The 24,283-nt window shown below is 30.2% G+C and overlaps 2 protein-coding genes across 3 annotated transcripts in view; both read left to right on the top strand.

The window, feature by feature from the left end:
- The window catches only part of LOC127742794 (uncharacterized), a 4,866-nt gene extending 1,066 nt beyond the window's left edge, over nucleotides 1-3,800 (top strand). The window contains exons 2-3 of the mRNA XM_052255536.1: nucleotides 3,047-3,301; nucleotides 3,622-3,800. Of these exons, the coding sequence (XP_052111496.1) occupies nucleotides 3,047-3,301; nucleotides 3,622-3,662 (296 nt within the window). The 3' untranslated portion in view covers nucleotides 3,663-3,800. The remainder of the gene's footprint in view (nucleotides 1-3,046; nucleotides 3,302-3,621) is intronic.
- Nucleotides 3,801-10,524: 6,724 nt separating this feature from the next.
- On the top strand, nucleotides 10,525-16,772 carry LOC107468815 (3-hydroxyisobutyryl-CoA hydrolase-like protein 5). Of its 2 annotated transcripts, none has more exons than XM_016088184.3 (16): nucleotides 10,525-10,679; nucleotides 10,771-10,846; nucleotides 11,356-11,439; nucleotides 11,536-11,604; nucleotides 12,516-12,579; nucleotides 12,766-12,839; nucleotides 12,938-13,021; nucleotides 13,214-13,298; nucleotides 13,435-13,520; nucleotides 14,161-14,282; nucleotides 14,373-14,433; nucleotides 14,528-14,626; nucleotides 14,963-15,064; nucleotides 15,190-15,231; nucleotides 15,866-15,972; nucleotides 16,592-16,772. In XM_016088184.3, exons 2-16 carry the CDS (start codon nucleotides 10,814-10,816, stop codon nucleotides 16,635-16,637), a joined length of 1,158 nt encoding a protein of 385 aa, XP_015943670.1. In that variant the 5' UTR covers nucleotides 10,525-10,679; nucleotides 10,771-10,813; the 3' UTR covers nucleotides 16,638-16,772. The 2 variants fall into 2 exon arrangements, with proteins under 2 accessions (XP_015943670.1, XP_015943671.1); XM_016088185.3 differs by having other exon boundaries at nucleotides 10,528-10,679; nucleotides 10,784-10,846.
- Nucleotides 16,773-24,283: the final 7,511 nt, after the last annotated feature.

Here is a 24,283-nt window from a genome sequence, read left to right as displayed (position 1 = left end):
AATATATAATTTTATATTTTATTAAATGTAAAACTATAAAAAATTATAAAAATTGAGATAAATTTTTTATTTGACAAGTATTTATTATTTTTTTAATCAAAAAATTAATTATAATTATATCTATTATTAAATATATAACATTGTATTTGATTATACAAGATTTTAATTTTCGCCCCCTCCACTCTTAGAATTCTGGATCCGTCCCAGAATAAAAAGTTAATTTTTCACAACTATAAAGATATATAATTTATTATGATAAAGAGTATAAAACTTAAATATTATTCATTGAATAAATATGTACTTAATATATGTTATTATAAAGTTGGTTAAAACTTTAAGAATCTGATAGGAACTTTTTAATTAATATTAGGTTGAAAATCATAAAATTCTGTATAAAAGAGTCAATTCCCAATATAGAATTATACTTTTGTACTGTATATAAAAATCTAACTTTAAAAAAGATAAAAGTAATAAATTAGCCTTCATTTTCTAAAAATATTATACATATTAAACTGCAACAAAATAAAACAATAATTTAGTCCGTGATATTTTTGAGAAATTGCAATCTTAATCTTCAATTATATTTAGAAGAAATTATTTTCATAAATAGATTAATTTATCATAACATTCTAAACATACTAACTTCTTCAACTCTTCTTTTTTCATTTTTAATCCTTGCTTCGAGTTTTTCAGGGCTGAAATCTGAATCGGATCTTAATAAATTTAATATTTTACGTATTATTCAATCAAGAATTTTAGAGATCCAAATTCAATTTGAAGCGTGAATTCGTTTTTGCAAAGTATAAAATTCAACCATCTTAAGGTCCAGAATGGTTCAAATACTATTGGTGGGGCCACTGACGTGATTACTGTGACGGTAATAATGATAGTGGTAGAATAGTTGATGTTGACTATAATAAATGATAAATGATTAATAGATACAAAAAAATAAGATAGTTTTAGAATTTATTAAAAAAGGACAAGAATTGTGACAAATTAATTATGACTTACTTTACATATATTGATTTCTAATGTATAAAAAGATTAAACATGACAATAATTTAAAATGGAAGGAGTAAGTGATAGTATAACTAAAGAGAGTCTGAACATGAAGATTGTGGCTTGTTTTAGTAATCTATAATTCTATATTAATTATTAGGTGGATTTTATGTTGTCTTTTATTATTGTGCTTAAATTGTCTAACTTATTTTTATAAGTAATATAATAAATTCATAAAATAAAAATAAAATATTTAAAATTTATTAAATATTAATTTTTTATTTTTTTAATAAGTTAAACACTATAATTTAGACACCATAACATTTGCAAACTAAAATTGCCATTCATTCAATCTGACGGACAGATTGTCGTTCTGTTTACGTNTACATACCCGTGAATTATAATTTGTTTTCAAAAGATTATGATATTATCAAATTTAACTCTAACAATTATCTCGAGATATTTTATCAAATATTATTATTTTGAGGAGTTGGGATGTTTTATATATGGTTGTTTCTAATATTTTTAAAATTATAATCACTTAGATAGAGAGTAACATATTTATTATGTTTATTAATATTACCTGACCTCTTACATGATTTAGCTAGAATATGATTAGCAATTAATAATGTATTGTTTAGATGATTATCAAGTTAATTAGTTAAGTTATTCTTGTAATGAACTTGTTAGTCATAACCAATATAAATAACTAGGCAACTAACAGAATGTGTAACTGATTGCCAATTTTCATTCATTCATTTTTCTTTCTTATTGTGTTCTCTGGAAACTTCTCTTTCTCCCTTCCGCTGATAACTTCTCACATTCTTAACATGGTATCATCGCCTTCAGATCTATAGCCCTCTTTACCATCTTCTTCTTCTTCCCCTTCTCCTAAACTCACACCATAGAGACTGATGAGAGCTGCTTGGTTCTTTCCATGACAGTGTTCCGATCAGCAAGTTAAGGAGGAGAAGTTCTGAATCTCACATTTCAAGATTCATTGATCACTCTTCTTTTTCTTTCAGTTCTTGATTCTTTCTTTGTGCCTTTTACTATACTGCTTCCAATTTCTTTTCTTCGTGGTTTCTCTCATGGATTCTCAACAAGGTGATCTCGGCAATGCTACTGCGAATGTCGATCTCAATACTCTGTCTCAGTTGCTCCTTCAGATCACTTAACTTCACAATCGGTTGAATTAACCTTCAATACATCCTTCGGCTGATCCTAACAGTCCATATTTTCTTCATCCAGGTGAGAGTCCAGGAAACCCTATCATTTCCTTTCGACTCAATTCTCAGAACTAAACTACATGGTCTCGATCTATATGGCTAGTCTTGAAATCGAAGAACAAGATTCTTTTTATTGATGGTTCTCTCCCCAGGCCTGAAATTTTTGATCCCTTATTCACTGCTTGGGATCGCTGTAATACATTTGTTCTCTCATGGTTAAATCTATCCCTCTCTCAAGATATACTTTAAAGTGTGATATGGAGGAATGATGCATCTGATTTATGGAATGATCTGCGAAGAAGATATTACCAGGGTGATCTCTATCATGTGTCTAAACTGTATGAAGAATTGTACAACGCTAAGCAAGGTGATCTTAACATCACATCCTATTTCACAAAAATGAAGGGTCTTTGGGAAGAAATTGACAATTTCAGACTAATCCCTTTGTGTACCACATGCACCAGTGACTGTAATTGTGGGTTAGGAGTGATGCGTTTTTACAGAAATGAAGACTACATAGCAAGATTTCTCTGAGGTCTCAATGAACAGTTTTCTACAGCCAAGACTCAGATCATATTGCAAAAAACCCCTCCCTGATATTGACACTGTCTTTTCCATGTTAACTCAACAAGAACGCCAATTCAGCCCCTTACTTGATTTACAAGATTTCAAGATTTTGTATGCTGCAACATAAGGTCAAACCGCCAATAGAGGCAGGGGTAGAGGTAAAGGGGGCACTACAAGCAGAGGGAGAGGTCAAGGACGAGGTTACAACACCAAACATTGCTCTTTTTGTGAAAAAACTGGACATATCATAGACACATGCTATAAGAAACATGGTCTGCCTCCTCACTTACAAAGAAATGGTGCTGCTAACAACACATTCACTGATGAAGTTGATGAAACCAGTGATTCTCAAAATGCCAATGTTAAAGAGGGTGAGAGCTCAGCTTATAGCCTGACCAATGACCAAAGGAATGCACTAATGTCTCTCCTTCACCAGTCCACACCACCATCATCCACAATCAATCAAATTTCTGCACAACAACCCAAGGATCTCAATATCACTCAAGGTACTATCCTTGTTGTCTCGTTATCTGTTAATAAAAAATTTCTCAAGTCTGGTGCCTGGGTTATAGACACAGGTGCCACAGATCATGTATGTTTTTCACTTGATTTCTTTCATTCATTCACTAACATCACTCAAATTTCAGTACACTTACCTGATGGGTCTACAGTTGTTACAAAAATTGCCGGAACAGTATATTTTTCCCAAGATTTATACATTACAAATGTCCTTTATATACCATCATTCAAGTTTAATTTGATGTCAATTTCCAAAGTCACTTCATCACTAAATTGTCTATTTCTCATCTCTCACAAATTCTGTCAGATTTGGGACCATCATCCATTGAAGATGATTGGCACAGCTGAGAGTAATGGCGGATTATATGCGCTTGGTCACACAAAAACACACACTGAGGTCTCTCATTCATCACCAAATACACATCATCATATAAACACACATGCATCATCATCACAAGCCCAAGGCAGTCAAATTTGGCATAGAAGATTGGGGCATCCAAGCAATTCTGTTTTAGAAACTATGAGGAAAGTTTTTCCTTTTATTGATTGTGATAATGGCAATTCACCTTGTGAACCCTGCCACTTAGCTAAGCAAAAGAAAATTTCTTTTCCAATAAGTAATTCTGTTGCACAGTCTATATTTGACCTTATACATGTAGACATTTGGGGACCAATTTCTATTACATCCGTTTCTGGTTATAAGTATTTCTTAACCATAGTAGATGATCATAGTCGTTTTACTTGGATAAGATTCATGAAGACAAAATCTGAAGTCTCTAGTTCACTGCAAAATTTCACAAAAATGATTGAAATCAGTTTTCAAAGTCAATAAAATGTATAAGATCTGACAACGGTCCGGAATTTAACCTTCTTGATTTTTATGCTTCAAAAGGAATTTTACACCAAAATTCATGTGTGGAAACTCCTCAACAAAATGGAGTTGTTGAGAGAAAACACCAACATATTCTTGCAGTAACTAGATCACTCTTATTTCAGTTTCATGTTCCTAAATGTTTTTGGCATCTTGCTATCTCCCATGCTGTGCATTTGATCAATCGAATTCCAAGTCCAATTATTCAAAATGTGTCTCCATTTGAAAAATTATATGGACAATTACCTGATTTAGCTCATCTCAAAATTTTTGGATGCCTAGCTTTTGCTTCCACTTTAACTCATAATCGAAAGAAATTAGATGCAAGAGCAAATAAATGCTGTTTTTTGGGTTATAAAGAAGGTGTCAAAGGTTTTTTCCTATATGATTTAAAAACAAGACAATTTTTTCTTTCGAGAAATGTTTTCTTTTATGAGTCTGTATTTCCTTTCATTTCAAAAGACAATTCAAAAGCACCTTCACCTACTATGCATGCTATGCCAAACCCCTCTGTTCATTGGGATGATCTCTTCACACATGACCCATACACACACTTACAATTTACACAATCTGATAACATAAATCACACAAGTGTACATCCCGTCATTCCTCTTAACAATGTTTCCCCTCTTCCTCCGTCAATATCACTGCATTCCACATAAAATAACGCACCCCCACTGCCACTGCATTCCTTAGAGCATAATCCTGTAGAACATATAGATAGATCATCTCATCTTAGAAGATCTATTAGAGTTAAGAGGCCTCCAGTGTATCTAAAAGATTTTCAATGTGCAAATAGCATCACTACTCAACAATCTGTATAATCATCTAATTGCAAATATCCCATTTCTAATTCTGTGTCTTACTTTTCATTATCATCTACTCAATTCTCTTTTTCTCTTGCTGTTACTACTGTTGATGAACCAAAAACATATGAGGATGCTATCAAAGAAGATTGTTGGAAGGCTATTAGTGCAGAACTCTTGGCCCTTGAACAGACTAAAACCTGGTCTCTTACCCCTTTACCACATGGCAAGAAGGCAACCGGATGACGTTAGGTTTTCAAAGTGAAATTCAATCCTGATGGTTCCGTGGAGCGACATAAGGCAAGATTAGTGGCGAAAAGCTACACTCAACGCTATGGTTTGGATTATTTGGATACATTTAGTCCCGTGGTTAAAATCACCACTGTGAGACTAGTCTTGGCCCTCACTGCCATCTATGGTTGGCACTGCCACCAACTTGATGTAAACACTTCCTTCTTACATGGCGACTTGAAGAAAACAGTGTACATGCGACCTCCACCAGGGTTACCCATCTCATCTCCTAACCTAGTGTGCAAACTTGACAAGTCCCTCTACGGACTCAAGCAAGCAAGTCGACAATGGAATCTCAAGTTATGTTCCGTTCTTCTCATTCATGGTTACAAACAATCAAAGAATGACTATTCCCTTTTTACCAAGTTGACTGCTAATTCTTCATTTACTGTCATACTTGCTTATGTCGATGATTTAGTATTGGCCGGCAATGATCTAACTGAAATTCAATCAATCAAAACCATCCTTGATGTTCAATTCAAGATCAAGGACCTTGGTAATCTCAAATATTTTCTTGGCTTCGAGGTTGCAAGAACTAAAGCTGGCATTAGTCTTTATCAAAGGAAGTATGCCTTAGATCTTTTGGAAGAATGTGGCTTATTGGGTGCCAAACCAGCCTCCACCCCTATGAAATATACCGTGAAGCTTTCAAAAGAATATGGTTCCCCTCACACAGATGTTAAGTAGTATAGAAGACTTATTGGGCGTTTGGTGTACCTAACAAATACACGGCCAGACATCAGTTTCGCCGTAGGCAAGCTCAGTGAATTCCTCGACAAACCAACAGATTCTCATTTGCAAGCTGCATTTCGTGTCCTCAAGTACATCAAGTCTGCACCAGCCTCTGGCTTATTCTTCGCAGCATCCTCAGAACTCAGACTCTCTGGGTTTGCAGATTCTGATTGGGCTCAATGTCCAGATACTCGTCGCTCTATCACAGGATTTTGCTTCTTTCTTGGCTCATCCCTCATCTCTTGGAAAAGCAAAAAATAATCAATAGTGTCTAGATCATCCTCTGAGCAGAATTCAGATTCCTCATCCTCAACCCATCTCCTTGTATTATGATAGTCAGTCTGCCCGGCACATCGCAGCTAATCCAGTCTTTCATGAGCGTACCAAGCACATTGAGATCGATTGCCACGTTGTGCGTGATAAAATTCTTAGTGGGATGCTTCATCTCTTACCTATTCACACCACTGATCAAGTGGCTGATGTGTTTACAAAACCTTTGTCACCAGCTCCCTTCTCTTCTTGTGTTTCCAAGCTTGGCATGCTTGATTTCCATCAACCAAGCACTGCTAGCTTGAGGGGGCATATTACCTGACCCCTTACATGATTTAGCTAGAATATGATTAGCAATTAATAATGTATTGTTTAGATGATTATCAGGTTAATTAGTTAAGCTATTCTTGTAATGAACTTGTTAGTCATAGCCAATATAAATAACTAGACAACTAACAGAATGTGTAACTAATTGCCAATTTTCAATTCATTCATCTTTCTTTCTTATTGTGTTCTCTGGAAACTTCTCTTTCTCCCTTCCGCTGATAACTCCCACATTCTTAACAATTAATATGATAATATCACAATTATTATCGTTATGCTAGACTATTATACTATAATAGTTGATGACTATTATATTTTAAAATTTTTTGTTAAAAATAGAATAAAATTACATTTTTAGTTGATGACTATTATATTTTTTATGAATAAAAATTTTTTAGTTGTTTTATGTATGTTTTTATGTGTATTTAAATGAGGTGATGAGTGATTTACTTTATTTATTGTATGAAAAAATTAAAGGATTCAACCTAAAATAATTATTAGTGTTACTTCTTTAATTTCAGTTTTATCTCTTTAATATAAGTTAAAGAACAAGTTTTTTGAAGGTTTAATAAAAAAATTTTCAACGTCTTAAGTTACTAAGAACAAATTTTCTAGAGATTTAATAAAAAAAATTCTTCTCTTATTTTTTTATTGTGTATTTTTTGTTACTCATTGTTTTATAATTTAGTATCAGTTATAGATTTTAAGTAAAATTTTTATTTACCTACCCATTCTAAAATTTTTCCTTTAAAGTCAAATTCAAGAAAAAAATCCAAAAAAAACCAAAAAAAAAAGAAAAAAATTCAAAAATAATAGAAGAGATAGTATTTTTGAAAAAATAGTACAAAAAAGGGAAAAAATTCATACAATTAATAAGGTTGTTAATTTTTATTTTTAAGTATCTAAAATTTTAGATTTGTTTCAAATTTCTTTAGAAATTATTCTAGTGTCAAATTTAGAGTTTCTATCATTAAGATTATCTTAGTTTAGTATCTGTTTTTTTTTTTAAGTACCACTTGTTTAAAGCTCAATAGTATAGTTGCTGTATTTGATGAGTAAGACTAATATTAAAAAGGGTCCTAAAGTTCTTATGGGGTAATTTTTTATTTGATTAAATCAAGAAATTACAGATGAGGTCAAATTCAACTATTATACAATAATGAAGTATTTAGTCAATTTGATCATTAAGTTGGAGAAGCCGCATCAACTTATGGCAATTTGACTATCTTCTTAAATCAACAAAAAAAACTTGACTCTCTTTAGAAGCTAATTCTATAAGGTTTCAAAAGGAGCAAAGTTTGATGATAAGACAAAATTCAAAATTGCGAATTTTAAAAAGAATCACATAGATCACCATAAGAAGAAGGATTCTTTTAATCCTATCTCTAATTTTTCTTCAAAGCCAATAATAAAAGAATTTGTTGAGTATGCTCTAAGTGGAGATGAATATTTAGAGAAACCAAAAATAAAAAAGTTATTAAAAGGGTCATTAAAGTGTGAACAATTTGAAAAATAAAAGAGAAAATAGACAAATTTGAGAGAAGAAGTAAGTGGAAAAAAAAAAGTGAGTGCTTGAGTGAAAAGAGTCAATTTTTAAGTAAAAGAGAGAATTTTGACAAAAAAAAAGAGAATAGTGAGAGAGAGGAGTCAATAAGAAAAAAAAACTAAGAGCAATAAAAACACTTATAAAAGGGATTTAGATAATTCTAAGTTTGACAAGAGTACATTAATGACATTGAATTTGAAAGAGTATTTCATTTATTATATATCTACACTACAAAAAAATGTCAAAAATCGTCGAATTTACTGAAAAAATTTTTAAAAAAATTTGACAGTATAAATGTCGCTGATAATTGATTACTAACAAATTTTATGGATTCGATACTAATTACTGTCCGAAGCTTTTAGGGTGGTCAATTTTATTTGCTATTACCGTTAGGATAAATTTGATCGATAAAGTTCGCATCCCATTTTAAGTAACACTCTAATATTTTTTAATCAGACTTATATTTTATTTGGATTATATTGGTTGTTGATATTCAAATTTTACAAATTTTTTAAAATAAAATTTTATGTAAAATAATTTTATAAAAAAATAATGAATAAATAATTTTTATTTTTTGAAAACCATTTGAAATTAGTAAAAACTGTGACCAAAGATAAAAAAAATGTAACTTTTCTAATAACATATGCTTTGCTAAAATAAATTTAAATTCTACAAAGAAATATTACAAAATCCTAAATTCTAAGAAATTCGATATCTTTCCATACAAAAATTATCATCATGAAAACCTATTAAAAAATATGTCTATTTAATGTTCTTCACTCACGCTAAATAAAAAACTTAAAGAAAAAAAAATAAGACGACAATGTTACTAATTGTGTCCACTCTTAAAATGTGTTTATTTGAGAGTATAATCTATTTTTATTTTATTAGGTCAATTTTAAAATTTATTATTCATATTATTTACAAAAATTATTATCTATTTAACAATTTTTTTATTAGAATAAAACATAAATGATGAAGAAGAATGGGAAATTTTATGAAAATACAAACCCAAGCAATAGGTCTCATTTTTGAATTTAAAAGACGGAGGTGGAATCGATTTGTCCCAATTATTAACAATATCGAGTAAACACCCAATTCGGTCTTTGTCCATTTTCATAAAAGATAAAGCGATTTCTGTCCCAAAAAGTGGACATTTCGACCCTTAACCTTTTTATTTTGGGACAATACGATTTCTCTGTTAAAAAAATTATTTAAATAATAATAAAAATTAGTTTTGTGGGGAGTTTTATTTGTATTTTGTGGGATTTTAAATCTTCACAAAATTATTTTCAATAATATAGCTAATTACTACCACTACTACCACTACCTTCTTCATTCTCATTATTATGGCTCCTACTTCTATTATTTTTAATGATTTATCATTATCATTATCTTCTCTACCGTCATCATCACTAATACTAATATTATCAACATTAAAGTTCTTTTTTTTCATTTCTTATTCGATGTTATTTTTTTCTTTTAAAAAGTATTTGTACTATAATTACTATTTTTGTGGCATCATTTTTATTGATAGTTTTTCTTCACTTAATCATCATTGGTGAAGGAATTTTTCAAAAACAAACTTATTAATAATTTGTAGAGGTTTAAAACCCCACAAAATGCAAATAAAACTCTCACAAAATTAATTTTTATTATTATTTAAATAATTTTTTTAACAGAGGGATCATATTGTCCCAAAATAAAAAAGATTGAGGGTCGAAGTGTCCCTTTTTTTTCGACAGGAATCGCTTTGTCTTTCGTAAAAATAGACAAGAACGGGGTTGGGTATTTACTCGAGTGAATACCACATCTGACCCTTGACAATTACCTCGAAAGGACAATAAGGCCCAAAAAAAACTCTCAATTCGACCTTTGATATATTTTTTTGAATTGATTAATCCCTATGCAAAAAAAAAACAACCTGAATTTTTTTGGCACAGAAATCTCATTATCTTTTTAAAATAATTATCAAAAATTGAGTTAAATTTTTTTTGTTAAAAATTTTATTATCTTTTAAAATAATAGTCAGCAGCTATTTTGAATTTTATTCGTGTTTTATTCTAACAATATCTACGGGTTGAAAAAATAACATCTCATCATTCTACCGTCTTCCAACTAATCGCAGGTCCGCTATAACTATTTTTATATGTGGTTGGAATTCAATTGGTCAATTACTATTCTTCAAAAAACGCTTTATCTTTCGGATAAATTGTTGTGGTAAAAAATAAATATTTATTCTATATATAAATTTAATAGTAATTAATTTTTCAATTTATTATTTTATTCCTCTCTCCGGTGAATATGATAATAGGAGTACCGAGTCGGTTTACCCATATAACACCATAAAAATTTAACAAAATCTTCAAAAGAATGGGTTGTTGAAAATTTGGCTCTAGATTCTGACATTTAGTTTGGTTGACTGTACGTTGACACCGAAAGTTTCCTACCCCAATTTCTATGGATCAAAAGTGGACACATCTTATTATCTTGGAGGTTCAGTTCTCCATTTGCATTTTGTCCTGGTAAATAATCAACAATTCTTGGCATACTCAAATCATTTTCACTTTCCTTTATGCTCTTAAATTAGTTCATCAGATAACCTCTTATCTGCAGTTTAATTGTACAGAATTTGCATCAACCTCGTTTCCCACTGTAAATGGCACCTACAGCTTCATCACCAGATGAACAGGCAAGCCAGTCTAAAATAATGTCTCCAATTTCCCCATTTGTTTCTTCGTTATCTACACTTTCCATTCTCTTTTCTCTCAAGAATTGATTGCAAAATTGGTTATCAAAATATCTTAGTTTGGGTGCACATTGGACTCTCTTAACAGTTGGTTAAGGAAAGATTAACTTCTTCAATTCAGCCACACCCTCGGTTATCAAAATGAAAAATATTTGCGCACCAGCCGTTTGATAAAATTTTAGTCAAATTATTTCACCGTTCTCAGCTATCATCTTTATATAAAGTTGACTGCACTTGAATTTTCATCTAAAATAAAATGTTTTTATTTGGCCAAATGTTGGCAAAAAAATAATAAATTTTGTTGGTTACGTAGCATTACTCGTATACTTTTTTAAGATTACAGATTAAAATTAGTGATGTGAATGCATGCGATTATTTGGCACTTGACACAGCATGTGGTGGTAACTGGTAATGGTAAATAACGAAAGGGTTTTTCTGGTTTTGGTGTTAAGGTTGTTATTGGAGAAGAGATGGATCATGTAAGGTTGATCACTTTGAACCGACCTAAGCAATTGAATGCTATCTCACCTGAACTGGTAAGTCACTCCTGTTAACTTTTTTAGTATTTCATGCTTGCTGGCTAAGTTATTTTTCAGCATTTAATTAATTGCTACTGTCTCATTTCACCTCAGGTTTCTCTGCTGGCATCATATTTGGAAAAGTGGGAGATAGATGACAAAGCAGAACTAATCATCATAAAGGTTGTTATTTAGTTTATAATCTTCTGAATTTGTTGGCATAAAATCGTTATTTGTTATGAATTCGCTGTAATCCAACAACTTACTTTATCCCATACTTTTAAACATTGAATTTTAACTGAGGCCAAAAATAATAAATTTTGATGGCTCTCTAGCATTGCTCTAGAGATAGAAAAACCATTAGGGTGTGTTTACTGTTTGGAATCTAATGGAATTAGAATTGATTTGATTAATCCATAAAAATATGAATTAAATTGATTTGTAAATTCCATGGATTTACATTATAACTAAATTCAAATCCCTTCCTATTTTTATATAATTTGGTTGGAATTGAAATGATTTAGTATGTTAAAAATATAAAAAAAGATCGATTTTACCCTTCGTATATTAATATAAAAGAGAAGGGTTTGGAGAAGAGAAAAGGTGGTAGAGGTCTAACAGTAGCAGGCGGTGGTTATTGGTAGTGATAAAAATTTGTATGGAAATACAACAACAACAAAGCCTTGTCCCACTAAGTGGGGTCGGTAAAAATTTGTATGGAAATAAAGGATGAAAATGTAAACTCAAATCATTATATAACTCTCAAATCAAATCAATTTCTATTTTATATAATCAATTCCAAACACAATAATTCATTTCTAATTCAATTTGTTGGAAAACAAATTAAAAAATCAGTTCCAGAAATATTTGGTTCCAAACACACCCTAAAAGTGGGGACAAAAAATATCTATGTTTATGTCTCTTCATCTTTGTATTTCTGCCTTAGGAAAGAAGAGAATAGATGTTATTAACTAAAAAGAGAACTAACATTTTTTATCTCATTTTTTTTAGAATAATTAAAATGACTAATAAGTAATTGTTGTTGGTTTAATTGGCACTTATGCATGCTTGGTTCTGCACACTTTTTTTTCCAGGGTGCTGGTAGGGCTTTTTGTGCCGGAGGTGATTTGAGAGTATTCTATGATGGCAAGAAAAAGAGTATGTACATCATTTTCTATAAAGTTTTAGAGCAATATGATGAAACAAAGTAATAGCGATTGCACTCTTTTAGAAAGGGTAATTTATGTGTATCACCTGAATTGGTCTAAAATCAAGATGTTCCTAATCATTTCCTTAATTTATAATCAATGTGCTTAATTATAACTGGACAAGTATTTTGGACAGAGGATTCATGCCTTGAAGTGGTCTATAGATATTATTGGCTTTGCTATCACATTGAGACCTACAAGAAAACCCAGGTTCTGTTTAGGATCTTAATTAATTGCAGTTTCTTGTTTACCAATATGCTTCAGAAAGTGATATTACAATGTCTACAATGTTGTTATTCCTATAACAGGTTGCTCTTGTTCATGGAATTTCAATGGGTGGAGGTGCAGCTTTGATGGTCCCTATGAAATTCTCAGTTGTTACTGAAAAAACTGTGGGTATTTAGCACTTGCTTGGTTTTGATTAATTCTTTCACAGACAAACGAAAAGTGTATATTATCATGTGTACAAAACTACTTAAAGAATCTTATTAGAGATTAGTTTCTGCATAATTTCTGATTAAATTTGTATAGAAAGTGTTATTGGTTTTGATTTTGGGGTGTGTGAAACACAAATGCTTTGACAGGTTTTTGCCACTCCTGAAGCAAGTTTTGGATTTCATACTGATTGTGGTTTCTCTTACCGCCATTCTCGCTTACCGGGTCATTTAGGTAACCACATTTACCTAAGAATTCCTTCTCTTAATGTTTTTTTCCTGTTAAATGATATTAAAGAAAAGAAGAGTGAAACATGTTAGTAGATCACAGACAAAATTGTAGAGATGATAATGCACAATAAAATTTGTAGGTGAATTCTTGGCACTCACTGGAGCACGGTTGAATGGGAAGGAATTAGTTGCAGCAGGATTGGCAACTCATTTTGTCTCTTCTGAGGTTCGATAATCTCCGACTAAAGTACCGAAACTGACTATAAAAGATTATAACAATCGGTTATATTTTGCTTCCGTTAGGCAATTTAACCAATTGTTAACCGTATATGCGGGATCATTCACTAACGGCATATTACTGAGCAGTTAACAATTGGTTAGATTTGTGTAACAGAGGAAATCTTTCATGGTTACAAGTTAGTTTTAATTATTCATAATCAGATTCATGAGTGTGATAATCTTTCATGATCAATTGTACTACTTTAACTATCAATTGTACTAGTTTGTGTTGTAGTTGAACACATTCCAACACTATGCCAAAACTTCAGAAACTTGAATTATTTTATTTCCACTTTCCCTTACCTGATATAATATGTATCTCATTATTGAATATTTTTATACTAAATGAGAGAACAAAGTGGGGTAGGGTGAAATACAGCGGATGTTTCGCAAAAAAGTGCTTTATAAGGATCTGCACTCCTACAACTTAAGTATTTTTTTTTTTTAATTTATAGTTTGCTATAGCTTAATTGAGGCCTGATTTGGCTATTCAAAGATGAACATTGTCACTATTTTCTAATCAGTAGATATAAAATGGACTTCAAGGGTTAATTTGATAAATAATGATAACATTTTATATGTACCAGAAAATTGTGGAACTTGAGAAGCGCCTGATTAGCCTAAATTCCGGTGATGAGAATGCTGTAAGATCAGTGATTGAAGAATTTTCTTCAGAAGTCAAACCTGATGAAGACAGTATCTTAAACAAGTAATCACTATTTCATCAATGATATCCAAATTTCTTTTCTGATTAACCGAAAATTGCACTGTATTAACGATAGTATTTGGAGATTTTCAGGCAGTCAGTAATTGATGAATGCTTCTCTAAAAATTCCATTGAAGAAATAATAAAATCTTTGGTAAGTTTCTTACAAGTTCCTTACATTATTTTCTTATTTTGCTCATGTCCTCTTTCGGCTACATATGATATGACTGTATGCTTTTCATCTAAAGGAAGCTGAAGCACAAAAAGAAGGAAATGAATGGATAGCTACAGCTTTGAAAGGAATGAAAAGAACATCACCGACCGCATTGAAAATAGTATTAAGATCGGTAAGGACTTCGTGATATATATTTCACATGATCCGAGACTGGATTCTAGGACTCCATTCATTTCATTAATTTTTGGGCCTATAAAATTCATGCTTAATGAAGCAGAAGAATATTTTAAGTTTTTCTTTGTATTTAAAAGCTACAATGTTTTTTATGCTAGTTTTCCGAATTACTCCCTTTTGGAATTTAAATGAGATTAACGAGGACAAAAAACAGAAATAATCCCAAGCCTTTGGACGTTATGTGAATGAATCAAGAAAAAAAGTTCTACATGCTACTTCTAGAATTTCGTGTTGCTTGAAATGCAGTTAAGCAGCATCTTGAATATATGTGCAGGTTCGCGAAGGAAGGAATGAAACACTGTCTGAATGTCTAAAAAGGGAATTTAGATTAACAATGAATATACTAAGAAGCACAATATCTGAGGATATGTATGAGGTAATTGTAGTATGCTTATTGAATTTCAGAACAAATTTTAGACTCAAAAGAGGCTGCTCAGTTTTACTTTTTGATGTCATCTGTACTAAAATCTGAGGCAAAATTTTCTGTCTTTTGATGAGAAGGGTATTAGAGCTCTCACAGTAGATAAGGATAATGCTCCAAAGGTATTCTTTCTCTTTCTCTCTTTTGTTCTAAATATGCATGCCCCAAGATTAATGACTTCTTTTCCACATTTTATTAAATTCTTCTAATCTTAAATAGTCTTATCCTAAACTAGCTAGCTTAACTATATTCAACCCACATCAAAGAACATTTCTTGTGACAAACAAAAATTGCTTCCAAAACACGAATTTGGATCCTCTAAAGTAAAAGGAGTTTTACCATGGGATGCTGCATAACATTAAAAATGGAAATTGTTTTGCATTTTATTGATCCTGGTGAAATCCTTTACTTTACTAGGAACTACTGTCCATGTTTGGATGGCAAATGCACATTTACATATGCATCAAAATCAAGTTAAGAAATGGAAATTATGTCCAAGAAAACCATGGACATGGTATGATTTACAGAACAAGTCTTGAATGTTGTGTAAATTACAAGACTTGCTATTAAGTCTATCATTACAAGGGATCTGTTTTTAAATGTGCTTTTTTCTCTTTTCTTTTCTCTTTTCTCTAATTTTGAAAAAAAAAAATAGGATCGTGTCTATAAACTTGTTTTCAATTTAAAAGATGAAAAATAAAAGGCATTGTTCTTTTTTCTCTTTCACTAATACTAATTACTAAGTAACATTATCAGTGGGATCCTCCGTCCCTAGACAAAGTAGATGATGAAAAGTTGGACTTGGTTTTCCAACCATTTGAAAAGAATTTGGAGTTGCAGATTCCAGAAAGTGAGGCGTGCAGGTATGGTTTCTACTTGAATTTTGATTGATTGATTAAGAACTAAAGTACGAATGATTATGAATTTATGATGCTAATAAAGTTACCATGAAAGACAGAAATGAGAAATCTAAACTTGCCCATGAACAAATTAAGTCTTTTTTGTGGAGGGGCAGGGTATTGGTTGTAATTAAGTCACTACCTTTTAAAAGTTTTTAATTAGGTTTCTATACTACTTTTAAATTTGTAATCATCATCGTTCTAAAAACATTAAACTTAACGGAATATGCTAAGGTATATTCGCTACTAACTGGGATAGAGAAACATGTTTTTGTAAGGTCTACTATTAAAAATGATATAATTACAAATTTAAAATTAATGTAAGGACCTAATTGAAAACTTTTAGAATGTAGGGACTTAATTATAAATTTGGAAATACTATAAAGACTACTGGAGTAATTTAACTGTTTTCTTTATAAGTAATTTGGTTGAGAAAATGATCTTTTGTAGATAATTTTCGTACTTTACTCTTGGTTAAATAATCAAGTTTTGTTAAACCAAAATTTTATTTATTTATTTATTATTATTAAGTTAAACCAAATTCATTAGTAAAAGCAAAATCTCTTGTGTGTATTCCAAACAGGTGGGCCGGTAAATATGAGAATTCAGCTTATGCGGTTCCAAATTGAGCAATATAAAAAGGCTTGGGTGTTGCTTGTCTCTGAGTTGGATGCTACTTCTTTAAATACTACTCAAAAAGATTGTCATGAATTTTTCTACCTTCTTAGCTTGGATATAAATAAGCTACTGTTTGATGTGCTGAATAGATTATTATTATTATTATTATTATTATTATTATTATTATTATATCAAGAAAAAAAGGATCAATGGAGTTTTATGAAGAACTTTTCTTTCTTGTTAATACAATTTTGGGAGAGTAGTGATGACAAAATATACAACATGAAATAAAATAAGAGGGAGAGTAGTGAGGTCAAATTTAATAATACAATAAGGGCAATTATACATAATTTTTATGTAGTGCTTAAATACTTTCAAATTTTAATAGGCCTTTGGCCTCAACTATATGAGTGAATCCGTTCTTGCCGCATGACTAAAATAAGGAGTTATAGCATCTTAAAAGTTTTGTATAATGGCAACTGTTGGTGAAAATGTTGATGTTTTTTTAGTATTAACTAGTTTTATTGATTTTTGCAGAGATTTAATTCTTGTGTCCATTCTGTAATTATGTTTATGCGAGTAATTAATAAATCAACTCGCACAAGTTGATGTTGGTAACCGCCTTCATGTATTACACACAACAAAAATCTAGAAAGCAAGAAAAGAAACTTGAATAAAAGTCAAATTTGTTAGATTGATACAGGTGCTAGGAGAGTCTTTGCACATAGTCGCCAATATATCACTATATAATAAGAATATTTAAACACTAGTTTTAAGTTTTTCTTGTCAAGTAATATATGTTCAATGAATGAAAAATGCCTTGAATTAGTAGTATTAGAAAGTCTCCTCTATTTTTTTCTTATGTGTATGGGTAAGTTTAAGAGAAAAATAAAATAGTGTTATTTATGTTAGTGAGTTATCGTGGGATAATTAATTGTGGTTGTTAGATTTTCATTTGGTATCATAATTTGTTTAATCTAGCGCCAATCATTTGAGTGTCTGTAAAGTGTGGGATAGTTATCATATAATTGTTTGTTCATATAAAGTTAGTATGTCAAATACTTTTAATATTGTGTGGTCTGATCCCAAATTACATGAAGAATGTGATTATAGTTATTGAGAGACTTTGATATCTATCCATTTAAAAGTTCAAAATCTATAAAACTTTATTGAATCGGGTTTATCCTTATCTTCCCTGTCTTCAACGCTGATTTTTCTCACTTTTACTACTTTCATTTTTATCTCATCATCACAAATATTTACTAAGTTACTAAGAGTGAAGAAAGAAAAGAAACAGAAAGAGAAAGAGGTAGCCAAAGTTATAAGAGAGAAATAATAGAGAAGCAAACAAATTTTGAGTTTATCCAACTTCATCTCCAATCTTTACTAGAATAAGACCTCACCTTAAAAAACCAACCAAACCAAACAACTCGTTTCGTCTTCTCCATTCTCATATCAAAATTTTCAAGGTTAGTGAAGAAAATTTATCTTTTCTTTTTTTCATAAATTCGATTATCCATGTCACTCTATGGAATTATGTTTGTTTTTTTTCTTATGTACAAAATCATCTCTAAGAGCTTCTAAAAGAGTAAAAAGAACATTAATCTTAAGCTCAAGGTGAGAAGAATTTCTTTTTCTCTTTCTTTCCTATTCAGTCACATTTTCTTAAGGAACAAGAAATTGTTGCTGATGTTGTTTGTTCATAATACAAATCTTAGGAACCTCAAAAAAATTTCACTCCAAATTTCAATCTCTAAAGGGTGAGAAATCTTTCTCTTTTCCCTCCATGACCATTCGGCCATAAGGCTTTATAGTGATTAAAATTCGTGTTAATTTTAAATTAAGAGGTTTTGGTGACCACAAGGATTAAAGTGATTTGGAAGAATTAGTAAGGTAAGGGTTAGAATAGTTAGAATGACCCATATATGATTAATACACTCTTATTGATGTTTTCATGATGATTTGATGATTATTGATGACTATGAATATTTATATTTATGTTGATAATTGAATGATGAATGGGTCATTGATATCCTTTATAAGTACTTAGTATGAATTTTGGATGGATATATATGTATGGTAATGAAGCTCTTGGGGCTAAATTATAATTTTATAAAAATTAGAAATCAAGTAAAAAAACTCATAAAATGATGTTCATTAAAGTTAAGTGTGTAAAAGTTTGAAAGAATTCAAGAAAAGTGAGTAAAAGAGCCTAAAAGTGTCAAACAAAAGATTTTGAGAAATATAAAATTTGTATGATGCACCAAATATGATCATTAGGTAATTTAGAGTAAAGAGTGGGTTAAAAGTGTAAATAATAAGAGATTAGGTATAAAAATAAAAATATGAATATAGATTCGGGTAAAACCATAATTATATGAAAGATTTGAGTAAAAAATATAATTAAGATAAAATTTTGGGTATAAATAATAATTTTAGTAAAATTTAGGGATAAAGTTATAAATATAATAAAATACTAGGATAAAGATAAAAGAATAAGGGTAAAATAATAATTTAGATTAATAAAGGATAAATTTATCATTAAAGAAAAGATTTAAGGGTAAATTAGTAACTTAGAAGGTATAAGGGGTAAAATTATTTTTTTAGCGAAAGATAAGGTTAAAATAAGTGAATCTGAAAACAAAAAGGTAGAATAGTTATTTCGGTAAAATATAAAATTAAAATAGTAAAAATAAAAATATTAAGGATAAAATAGTAATTCTAAAAAATGTGAGGATAATATAGTAAGAATTGAATGCTAAAGAGCAAAATTATCATATTATAAAATACCAACGGTAAAAAGATAAATATGAAGAAAAATGGCATAAAAATCTTTTAAGAAATATTAAAGGACATAAAAATCAATATGCAAAAGACTAAGGACAAAAGGCTTCTTTAGAGATAAAAAGGACATAGTTGATTGTTATATGAAATGACTAAGGAAAAAAGATCCCTTAGGTAGTGTTTGGTGGAGGGACAGAGACGGAAAGATTGAGACTGAGAGACAGAGATTAAGAGATAAGAATTGAAATAAATCTCAGTATTCTGTTTGGTGCAAAATGAGAGACAGGAATCGAAACAAGAATGGAACTCTAATTTAATTTGCAGGTAAAATTGGAATTAATTAATTGAAATGAAAGTATTTTAGGTATAAAATGTTATTAAAATTTCAGTCTCCATCTCTAAAAATTTCAGTCCCCTGTATTCCTACTTTTTGGAGATACTGAAATACTGAAATTTTAGAGATAGAGATAAAAATTTTAGTACCCGTCTCTGAACTAACAAACACGATATTGAGTCTCAGTCTCTCAGTACCTCAAAACAAACGCTACCTTAGAGAAGAAAATAGAAAGTTAAACAGAAATGCCCTAAGAAATTATAAAACGAAATGATAAAGTTCCAAGATGCTTATGAACTTATAACCACTTAGCAGAGTGGAGGTTCCATCATGCCTAGCCAGTGTCAAATGATGTGGGGATTAGTGGCGGAACTTAGTTTAGACAAGGGAGGGTCATAGTCCCTCCAAATTTTTTATAAAAAAATTAATAGTATTTTTTTAAAAGATAAAAAATAATTTAATTGGTTTAAATACTTTATTATGACTTAAAGTATCCAATAAATTCAACACTCTCTACTTTTAAGTTTAAATATAAAAAATTAGATATTTTTTATTTATTTAATTTAATATTATTTTATATTTTACTATTTATTTAATTTAATTTTTTATATGATAAAAAATAATAGAATATTCAACAAGTATTAATATTATTGTATTTGTATAAATTGATAAAAAAAATTCAATAAATATTATAAATTTTAATATTTGTTCTTCTAATTTTTTCTTTACATATTCTACAGGATATATATTCAAATTTTTATATAAAATAATAATAAAAAAATCAAAGAATTGATGATTTTTTAAGAGGAAGGCTAATATTTAAGAATGAGAACGTATAACTTTTATAATATCAACACATGTAGATAATTTTTCTACTTTAATGAATCACGAAAAAAGTGAGATACAACTTTCAAAAGTTCAAAAAGTTATATCTGATGAGTTAACCTTAATGTTTTAGAACGAGACCCTGAAAAACGACTTTAAATTTGACAATATCACCAAAATCAGAGAGATGAGATTAGACGAGTTTAACTTAAATGGGATCTATATCAAAAGCATTTTGACAACCCCCAAAATTTTATTTCAAATTCCGCCACTGGTGGAGATACTTACTTGTATGTTGAAAACCGTTTTTTATCTGGGAGCTTATTGTGGTGTCAAACTCTAAGATGATTGACAAAATGTCGTTAATGTACATGATTCGGCTAGTGAGGCACGTATGCTAAATGTATATAGTTGAGAAGTCATATTCGGACTTAGTCCCAAATAACGTTGGGTTGGGTTACGGATAGTAAACCGACGTGTGAGTTCATGACTTGTAATAAAAATAGACATGCATCACGATTGTTTGCTATATTTTTTCTGACTTATAATTGTATGTGCTTATGATTGTTGTTTTCTTTACTATTATTGTTTTATACTTGTGTACTGTATATAAACTCTAGATTAAAGTACTAGACTACCTCGACCTTCCCTTGTTATACCCTGTTGGAAACCTTAGATTCTCATTCCCTTATATTCATCGTTCTTATAGATGAGTTTGGGAGTTATATTCTTTCAAATTCTGGATATATTCACCTACGAGGACACAATTTGGGATAGTACCGTCATTTAGGGAGAACCTCGTATTCGTATTCGTATTCGTACCTGGATGGGAGGATCAGATGGTAGCAGATTTAGCTTCCAGTTCATCTGAGGAGAGTGTAGTTGGGGAAGGTGGAGAGCCGGGGTCCTTGTCCAAGGTCACCTGTGAGATATCATCAGGTAGGGATTTATTTTATGACACCTATCAATGATCTTAGCTCTGAACGCTAGATATTTTTCACTCTTTTTTTATAGTATTTTCTGATGGTTAAGACTTTTACTATCATTAGCTAGCTTGAGTTCTAGATTAGGGGCTCCTACTTGGGTCAAGTCTTGGGGTGTTGTATGTAATATATGTATATAAGCTTAATATGTACTAGCTTCTGGACAGTATGTATCTGGGTCTGATCTATTTGCTATGACTTGTATTCTCTATAGTGATATACAAATTGAACTCTTAAGGCACTCATGTATGATATCTATTTTTATTATATATTCTGCTATATGGATGTATGATTTTATTTATATATGTTTTTAATCTCAACTACAAATTTATAAAACTTGACTAACGCAATTTGATAAGCGCAACAAGTGATGAGTACTAAATACCGGTTTAAAATTTTTTAAGTTAAAAATCAACAATTAACACTCTCAAAGTTTGGTTTAAAAAGATTTTACAAATTTAAAATAATAACGGAGAGTTTAATCATGGGTTGTTCTCTTTTGAAATCACAATACAGAACGTAAATTGAAATAGCAAAAAATTAAGGAGCAATACAATATCTAACGGCAAGACAAATTAAACTAAGGTAATTAAGACAATTAATTTGGAAAAAAGAGTAAATTCAAGTTTTAAAAAGATCTTATCAAGGGTTTAGGGTTAAGGATCGATCACTATCCTTGTTACTCACCACAATATGATAATTACAAAGAGCAAACTCAATTCGTTAACCTTTATGAATTGAGAAAAGTCAATTAAGCTTAATTAATTTTAATACACATGTCTTAGCCAACTTACTAATTGAATTTATTCAAAGGTTAGTGTTAGTAGAAACAAGATTAATTAACATCTCTAAATTATTAATTAGAGAAATTTGAACCCGCAACCTCTTAGATGAGTATGGGAAAACTATGCCATTTGAGCTATAACTCATTGCCAACTAAGAATAAAAATCTATTCTATAAATAAGTGAGATATTTCATCAAAACTTGGTGTACATAAAGTCATAAACATAAAGCATCATAAATTGTAAGAATTAACAAAAACTACAACTACCCACTACAAGAATTCAATAATATCAACTCAAGTAAGCAATAATAAAATATAGAACATCAAATTCATGGATCAAAAAATAAATTCAATAAGAATTCATAAACTAAATAATATAAACAAAAAATTAACAAGAAAATTCTATTAAAATAAGATAGTGGAACAAAAAAATATAAATAAAACTAAAATTTAACAATATTAGAAACTAATACTAGAGATAATTTTATGAGAAATTCTAAAAATTTTAGAGAAAAGTTGGAGCTTCTTTCTCTAGAATTATGCTAATACATACTAAAAAAATTAAACCTAAAAATTACTTGATGTTTTTCCTTATATTTTTCACTTAAATGCTTTAAAAATCTAGTGCTTGGGGCATTTTTTGGTCCAAAACGTGACCCTAATGTGCAATTTTTAATAAATCACGTGCATCCAACAATGCGTACGCATGAAGCGGCATGTACATACAAATCATGTGTGTACAATGATGTGTACACATTTATGTATTTGTAGACATCATTTATTTCATGCAATTCTCTCATTTCTCAAGCTTTCTTCAATCCTTGAGACTAATAATACCTCTAAAACCTAAAATATATTAAACAAGAATACATCACGGTATCATGTGAAATAAAATTAACAAATTATAATCCTAGAAAGCATGATTTTAACCATGAAACTTAATAAGAGAAATATACACAAACATCCCTAAAAATGTCAAAAAGTACATAAGTTAATTCATAAACTCCACATTTTTTAGCACAAAATAACATCATAAAATAGAATTTATCAACAGGCTTATATCTATACACGTATTATAGAGTCTAGAGTCTTATAAGCCAACTGAATAGTAACACTTGACGATTAGTATTGGTCATGATATGTTAAGAATTAGATCGTCACAAATTAGGATTTTGAATTTTTTTGATAAATTTATATTTATGTTAGATTGGGTAATTTTTATATATTTAAAAAATTTAGAGTAATTTAGGTTAATTAGGATAATATGGTTCGATGGTATAATTTATCTCAGTTAGTTAGTTGGTCAGGGTTTAATTAATTTTGAAATTGGATTATTTTAGTTTTGAAATTAGATTACTTCCGAGTTAATGTAGACGTCATCTCTTAATCTGGAGCATGAATTGGTATTTAGTTATATCTTAAGTATGTGTCCATGAAGGACAAAAACTATAACCTGATGCAGCATCCACTAGAGCATCAGTACCGGTAATGGATAAGGATTTTCGGGACATACCTTATTTAAGTTAGTATAATCGATACACATCCTCTGTTTTTCATTTTGCTCCTTGACCAAAATCACATTGGCCAACCATAGTGGATATTTTACTTTGTTTATGAAATCGACTTCAAGTAGGGACTTTACTTATTCCTCCACTACTCGAGCTTTTGCTTCACTCAATCTTCTCCTTCTTTGTTGGACTGACTTTTGGAGCCAGGTCAGATGGACAACACATTAATTTGGGTGATATGCCTGGCATATCGGCAATTATCCATGCAAAGAGATTACACTGAAGAAGTTGGATGAGATTGTGCTTGAGTTCCTCATGGAGTTCAACTCCTATACTAGTGGTTTGCTCAGGAATCTTCCGGATTTGTACTTCTAATTATCGATAACGTTCTTGAGATCATAGCAATCACTTGTATAGTGGCCATAAATGTGGTGTTAC

The sequence above is a fragment of the Arachis duranensis genome, chromosome 10 (assembly GCF_000817695.3).
Source record: "Arachis duranensis cultivar V14167 chromosome 10, aradu.V14167.gnm2.J7QH, whole genome shotgun sequence".
Classification (NCBI taxonomy): domain Eukaryota; kingdom Viridiplantae; phylum Streptophyta; class Magnoliopsida; order Fabales; family Fabaceae; genus Arachis; species Arachis duranensis.
The sequence above is the reverse complement of the archived record's forward strand: the minus strand, read 5'-3'. Positions and strand labels throughout refer to the sequence as shown.

Excerpts from the sequence above, each read along its gene's own strand:
- LOC107468815 (XM_016088184.3), top strand. The coding sequence starts at position 10,814 with ATGGCACCTACAGCTTCATCACCAGATGAACAG. Across the intron at positions 11,440-11,535 it reads ATGCTATCTCACCTGAACTG|GTTTCTCTGCTGGCATCATA; the intron begins GTAAGTCACTCC and ends ATTTCACCTCAG. Across the intron at positions 12,840-12,937 it reads AGACCTACAAGAAAACCCAG|GTTGCTCTTGTTCATGGAAT; the intron begins GTTCTGTTTAGG and ends TTCCTATAACAG.